Here is a 7,028-nt window from a genome sequence, read left to right on the forward strand (position 1 = left end):
GACGACGACGACGACGACGACGACGACGACGACGACGACGACGACGAAACGGACGGTAGCGGAGGAAACAACCACAACGACGACGACGACGACGACGACGACGAAGAGAACGAAGACGACAACGACAACGAGGATGACGACGACAAAGAGGACGACGACGACGACGACGACAGGGAAACGTCAGAGGTTTCGCTCGTCCGCACTTTGCGATCGATTTGCTGCGAGAGTCGATAGTGTGCTCGCTCATGTTTGGCATACCATTATCGTGAATCGCAAAAAGGCAAAACGATCGATGCTAACCTCTAATCTCGTATTTGTCACATTTACTTTTTATTCAGAAAATTGTTCCATGAAAATTTATTATAAATAATTTCGAAAACCATTTTGCCAAACGTGAATAAATTACGAGAAAAATGCGATAGAAAGAATCAAAACACCTTGGATTCGCGTTTCATTCATTTGTAGATTCTTTGAGCGATTAAAATATTAATTTGTTTACATAATTCGATTGAATATTGCTTTTTAACGTTGTGATACGTGTCTTTGATAATCTTTGTTAACAAATCCTCTAAAACATTGCAATAACGCGAAATCTGTTTACAATCAAATAAGCAATAAAATTTTGTTATCTACACATCTTTCTGAAATTTAATTAATTAGAATCTATCGATAGACTTTCAATCATTTATAATAAAAATGGATCGATAATGTTTCCTACATTTGAAAAAAATTACATCCGATTTTATTTTATTAAAATTTACATATAAAACGAAAGCAAATATGTCACGCCTTCTGTGTTATATTACCTGTACATCTTTTAATTAAGTAGCTAGCAAAACTTCCGAGAAAATTAACGAGATAAGAACATGAGCTGCTCGGTATCGAGAACGCGTTTGTGTTCAAGCAGTAAATTCTTAGCTACCTATATAGCGGTTGTTATAAACCTCCTACACTAATTCTCGGCGAGACTGACGAAAATCAGGCGTAAACTGACGCGTGCTTGTAAGCCCTGAGAAGTGTGTACATTGTTTCCACAACCTCTGGACCAGTCCCAAAGCGTCAGTCTAATGTTTAGATCGCCGAAGATGTCGTGGCGCTCGTTAGAAAATACGCTCATACCGTAAGCCGCAAATTTCACAATGCTCTTAACCGAAATTTATGTGATACTTAATGTTTTATTTTAACGCCTGGTATAATAAGATAGATAGTAAAACATACATATATCGTTAATCATTATACGTTAATCATTAAATAATTCCGGAAATCACGCGTTAATGTTACACATATGATTAATTAAACGCGGCATTAGCTTCGATTTACCTATCCCACGAGTGAATATCTCTCTGTTAATTTGAAGTGAAATCAGTCACATTGACGAAGAATACCTACATTGCGTTAATAGGAATTGCATTTTACAAAAGTAAATAGGGTAATATCTTGATTATTTAGAATCGTTCGTGAATTAATCTATTGCGTAATGGACAAAATAAATTCAATCATATAAATGTATAAAATATTTTATCAAACGAAAAGGATAAAATAAGATGAACTTTTTTTTCCATGAACTATAAGATAGATCAATTAGGAAAGTTATAAATAAGAAATGTCTCTCTCCTCGTTAAATTACACAATTATCATTATGGATAAATTTTACAAAAAATTTATATTTCATGCTTCATATTTTTTGCTGCAAAGAATTTAACCGACAATTCGGACACTAGTATTATGTAGTCGAGCCACGGTATCATTCAAATACACCAAGAAAAATATTATTCCAGCGGCTATTGGTTTTTCTGGAACCGGATATCATATTGTCGATTCAGAGTAAAAAGAATAACGCACAAATTTTACATACCTATACACTTTCGCTTATTATGTATCATATTTCTCACGTATATATCAACAGAGATCGCGCGTGATTTATTAAAGTTTCACTTACCGCTATATAAATTATATAGCGATATAAAATCGCTATAATTGTTCAATACCTCCGAAAGATATTTATCCCTTAATCCCTTTTGTGGTTCAATGTTTCGTTATTGTTGCTTCCGAGAATTCTCTGAGCTTGAAAATGTTGAAATCAATATTGCGGAATTTATAACGACATTTTATGTGTATAATAATTCTAATCAATTGTATTATTAAATAGCGAATCGTAAAAAACCTATTAATTACCTTATTGCACCGTAAAATTATCGTAATGTGGCGGACAAAGCACAACAATTAAAAAGTTATATATAATGTATTGTCTCGCAAGGCATAATCCAATAAAGTAATAACAAAACAACTAACGCGCCTAGCTCGATTGACTTTATTCCAAAAACTAAACTAGATATTTAATACAAAAGAGAGAGAAGTAAGAGAGAAGGCAGAAACCTCAACTCAACACCGTGAAACGCGCGTCTTCCAATTATGTGGAATGTAAACGGATAATTTACAAACTTCGTGAATGTATATAATACACAAGCAACTTATTCAATGCAAGTAACTTTGAGAACGATACACGGATTTTCCATGAGCTCCATTTTGCTCTATAAGACGTAAAATCTGGTGAGAGAGCTTTGGTTACTGACCTCATTTTCATGTAATTTAGTACACAACCTTTTCAAAACATGACGGCACGAGTGTAAATTAAACGAAAGTTGATCTGCTGATTCATGTTAGACCAGCAGCTTTTATCGCCTTACAACGCTCAACATGGGGTTTCGCGGGCCCCACGTTTCGCTCGAAAAGTTACGTGTACCAACGTTCTACGCGCCCACAAAGTTTATAAAAGTTATTCGTCTACATCCTGTAAATGGCTTGCAGAGAAAGAGCGAATTGTAGTGCGGAAAGTGAACCATGGAACAAGCGAGCTGGCGAGAAACGAGAGAGAGAGAGAGAGAGAAATGGAAGCACGACTTACGCAACAACGGCAAATAACGCTAATGAGTTCGCTACTCGTATTCTTTCAGTAAGAAGCTCTTCTAGGAACGAACCCATTGCTGAAGAACGGTACGAAAACGAGCGACACGTTGTCGTATCTCTCGAAGAAAGAGAGCAAAGGAGGAAGAACGACAGAGAAATTGTGTGTATTATATATTATACATTTCAAATTCTATAATAAGATATATGGTTACATATCTTAAACATAAAACATTTAAAAAATAATAATATAATATTATTATTTATTATTTATAATAATAATTGTATTAATAATAAATAATAATTGTATTCGATATGTATAACATCATTATTATTTTCTTTGTTATAAAAATTACGCATTATAAATATATTTGTTATCAAGCAATTATCTTTAGGTGAAGATTTTTATCTGAAATAGTTCTGTGCCATTTATAAATATCAACGTGGCAAAATATAGGCCTTACCGAGATCTTTGGTAACATCTTCAATAAATATAACGCGAATGTAGGTGACGAGAATAAATAAGATTAGTATACAGTATACGCGCGCGAACACCATCAAACCGACCTGATTAGATATCGCGAAAAAGCCGCGGATGTGCATGATCACCATAAATATGCTGTTAAGTACAACCACAATTTCCAACCATCTCCGTTCACCCATTTCGTAATGAGCTTCCTCTATGCGGTATCATTAGCGCGACGTATTGTTATTTATCGTATATATGTTAGAGAACAGAAGAAGAAAATTGAGATCTGTTGGAAGTTTTCCTTGTTTCTCATGATGCTTCTTCAATAATTTAGAGGTATGTTTCAATTATTTGCTTTGAATGATAACAAAAGAAACTTGTAAGATAATACATAATACTAAAAAGATAATACAAAACTGTCTGTATTTCATTGCTTGTAACATTAAAGTATGTCAACAAATCATATCATTATTAGTTTGTAAAACGGATCTGATAAATTTGCGAAAATCTAAATCTAAATGATGTTATGTACACAAAAATTGATTGATTAATTTCCATCCATTTCTTGTATACAATACTTCTCGATACATATTATGATAGAACTGAAAATAGAACCGAGTTCCAGCTCTTTATTCGAACTCTTTCTCGTTTCATATCTCGTTTCTTCAATATCAAAGAGACATTGTTTTTCAAATGGTTACACAGATGTTTTGCGCGGAAAAATATAAAGCCATAGATAATACAAAGATTTTTATATATCGTAGTTTGAGATCACAGATCTCAACGGACATAATCTTTTAGCCTTTATACAAGACGTTGTATAAATTTATAAAAATATAGACGGCATCCTACAACGCGCAGAACTTGACATTAAGTTCTACCATTTTTCACGTATGATATTTCTCTTCTTACATAAAAAGGTAGCAGAAATGACGTATAGTAATGTTCTCTGTCATAAAATAAGGAAATATGTCAAGTTGTAAAACAGTAGGAAATACAAAAACCTTCCATTTTCCAAAATTTTAGAATACGTATTTTCCAACTTTTTATATGTGATATTTTTCGACAATATTTTCCGCCATAGAATAAAGGAATAAACTACAAAGCAGTCAATCACAAAAACTTTTAAATCACCGTCGAAATTCACCACAACTGTCTGTTACAATATCTCAGAATTTTCCTTTACAAATGGCACCAATTTTTTTTAACACAACAAAAGTTTTAAAAAACTTTTTTAAAATATTTCGCAATAAAATTTAGCTTTATATAAAAAGGTATTGTTGAGAACATACTTTTTATATATAATATAAGTATTGTTGAGATATACTTTTTATATAAAATATGGTTTTTACTTCAATAAAAATTTTATTATATCGGCTTACCCGCCGATTAATATTTAACAATGAAATTAAGCTGTGCAACACATAATGGCATCAAACTTCGTTAAAGAGAAATTCAGTCGTCAAGTGTCCATTAGTCAGATTCCCGTTAATAATGACATTTCTCTCATAAAAAAAGCCGCTCTTCAACTTCTTAATAATGATACCCCTCGACGATGCCCAGCAACTCGTGAGAGAAATGCATGTCGACATATAAATCAGTAAATAATAACCGTGAAAAGACGCACGGAAGGAGATAATGCTCACGATGGTCAGACCGACGTTCTCGCAAACGGGACTTCCTGGCCGGATGGGTGCCACCGTTGGCATCCATCGCAAATGATTGTCAATGCGATTCGATTACGCTATTATGTCTTTTTCCACATACCTGGACTGGTCTGCCAAGATAGACCGCCGATGAACATTTTCCTAGAAAAGAAAGACGATTCCATCAGGCTCGCCGTCCAGTCGCGGGTCGTTGGCGGAAGAGGAAGCGGACGCGGGGAGACTGCCGGCAGAGGGTAACTTCCGGTATACTATTTTGCAACCCCCTGCGCAGTCTCCCGTCCTTGGCGGCAGGTGTCACCACACATCAACAATCGAACAACACCCGTTTTTCTTTTTTTTTTATCGCGAACACGTTTTCGTCGCGACGCGCCCGAAGATTGAATCTTCCGATCGCGAACGGAACGCGAGCTACGCGACTTCTTCTCGGACCGGCACCTTCATTTCACATCCCCTTTCCTTTTCGCACGTTCTACACATCAAATCACATCATACACATGATTGATCCAATCGATCAACCAACCAATACTTTCTTTTTCGCACATTGGGAGATTCCATCAGTCTCGAATTTGCGCCGCCATCAGAATAAACCGCGCGATTTGTATCTTATCTCTCTCGAAATCCACTATCGATATGGATTGACGGAAAAAATAACAAATATCCATAATACATGGAATTAGATGTAAATAATATACGACGTTTTAGGTGAAAAATTTAGCCTGCTCACTAACTCACTTAATAATCATTATTTCGATACAAGCCGAATTGATATAAAAAAATTCTCTGCAGATCCTTTCAGAAAGTTTTACAATTTAAGTCCTGAATTAAACAGAATACAAAAATTCAGGAAATTTTGACGATAATATTAATTACGTTCGAAACTTTTCCATCGAGAAACAGTCACTCGAACACGTGTCGCTTATCGATCACCATTCTACAGCGGAAAATCTGTTATCTCTTTTACAGATCGATGAACGATCCGCGTGATTGTTGACTATCCATACGAAAGAACGATACGTGCATTCGCTAACGGCTTTACGAGGATTCCAGTGTCATAAAGAGCTCGAGATCAAGACTTCTCCCTATCCAGGACGTTGAACGATAAAAAACGACGACACCTAAGCCTTTTTAGATTGGCCGCAAATGCGACACGAATCGCTCCGCGAATAATCGAGCCGATCCCGAAAGACCGCTGCACCGGCTAGCGTAATCTCCGAGGAAGCGAATTACGCTTCCCGCACGACAGACAGTGACCATAATCGATCCACGTACGCGTCATTAATTAGCCGGCTTAAGTATCCGTCAGCGTGCGTCGATAAGGAAACGACCTCCCATCCTTTTCATTCATGATCTCGTCCCCCCCCCTTCCACCACGCGGATGAGGAGCGGATCCCCACTACTGCTCGCTCTTCATCATCGTCGTCGCAAATAATCGCGCCTCGCATTATTACACGGTGAGATAACGCTCCCGCTTGGTGGACGTAATCACGTGGTGGCGCATTTGAACATCGATTTTCCGAGCCACGATATAGCCATCTTCCTCCCACGCGCGCTTGCCCCTCCCGCCGCCACTTCTCCCGCCCTTTCTCACTGCATCTCTACCTCTATCCGCCTATCCATCTAGAGCTTCCCAATTGGAAGAATCAAAGTGGGCTACCATTTCCTAGCTCGCGCGATCACCGTGAAAAATCTAAAACTGTGTATCCACAGATAATCTTAATGTAGCAACTAGATATTCTCAATATCATTTATCATTAATGTCAGTGTCACTTAACATTTCAATTCTTCAATGAAAACAATCTATCTTTTTTAAGAGAAAAATAATTGAGATGTTATCTTGGTTATTGTGTAACTTCGTTTAAAGAATTTTATCTTAATTCATTTATACGTCAATACAACCTACACAAAATATACAATCAACATTACGACATTTTACCATACTATTTAAAGCATCGGAAAAGCTTGATCAAAATCCTTTACAAATCCTCAGA

General features: G+C 36.3%; 1 protein-coding gene across 6 annotated transcripts in view; it reads right to left on the reverse strand.

Annotated features, from left to right (window-relative positions):
* Positions 1–5,181, reverse strand: part of LOC112457462 (RNA-binding protein Musashi homolog Rbp6) — a 585,496-nt gene extending 580,315 nt beyond the window's left edge. For all 6 annotated transcript variants that reach the window (XM_025020537.1, XM_025020534.1, XM_025020536.1 and 3 more), the window contains exon 1: positions 5,141–5,181. In XM_025020537.1, coding sequence (XP_024876305.1) covers positions 5,141–5,177 — 37 coding nt within the window. In that variant the 5' untranslated portion in view covers positions 5,178–5,181. The remainder of the gene's footprint in view (positions 1–5,140) is intronic.
* Positions 5,182–7,028: the final 1,847 nt, after the last annotated feature.

This window comes from Temnothorax curvispinosus, unplaced genomic scaffold (assembly GCF_003070985.1).
Source record: "Temnothorax curvispinosus isolate PA1 unplaced genomic scaffold, ASM307098v1 QBEX01007781.1, whole genome shotgun sequence".
Classification (NCBI taxonomy): Eukaryota; Metazoa; Arthropoda; class Insecta; order Hymenoptera; family Formicidae; genus Temnothorax; species Temnothorax curvispinosus.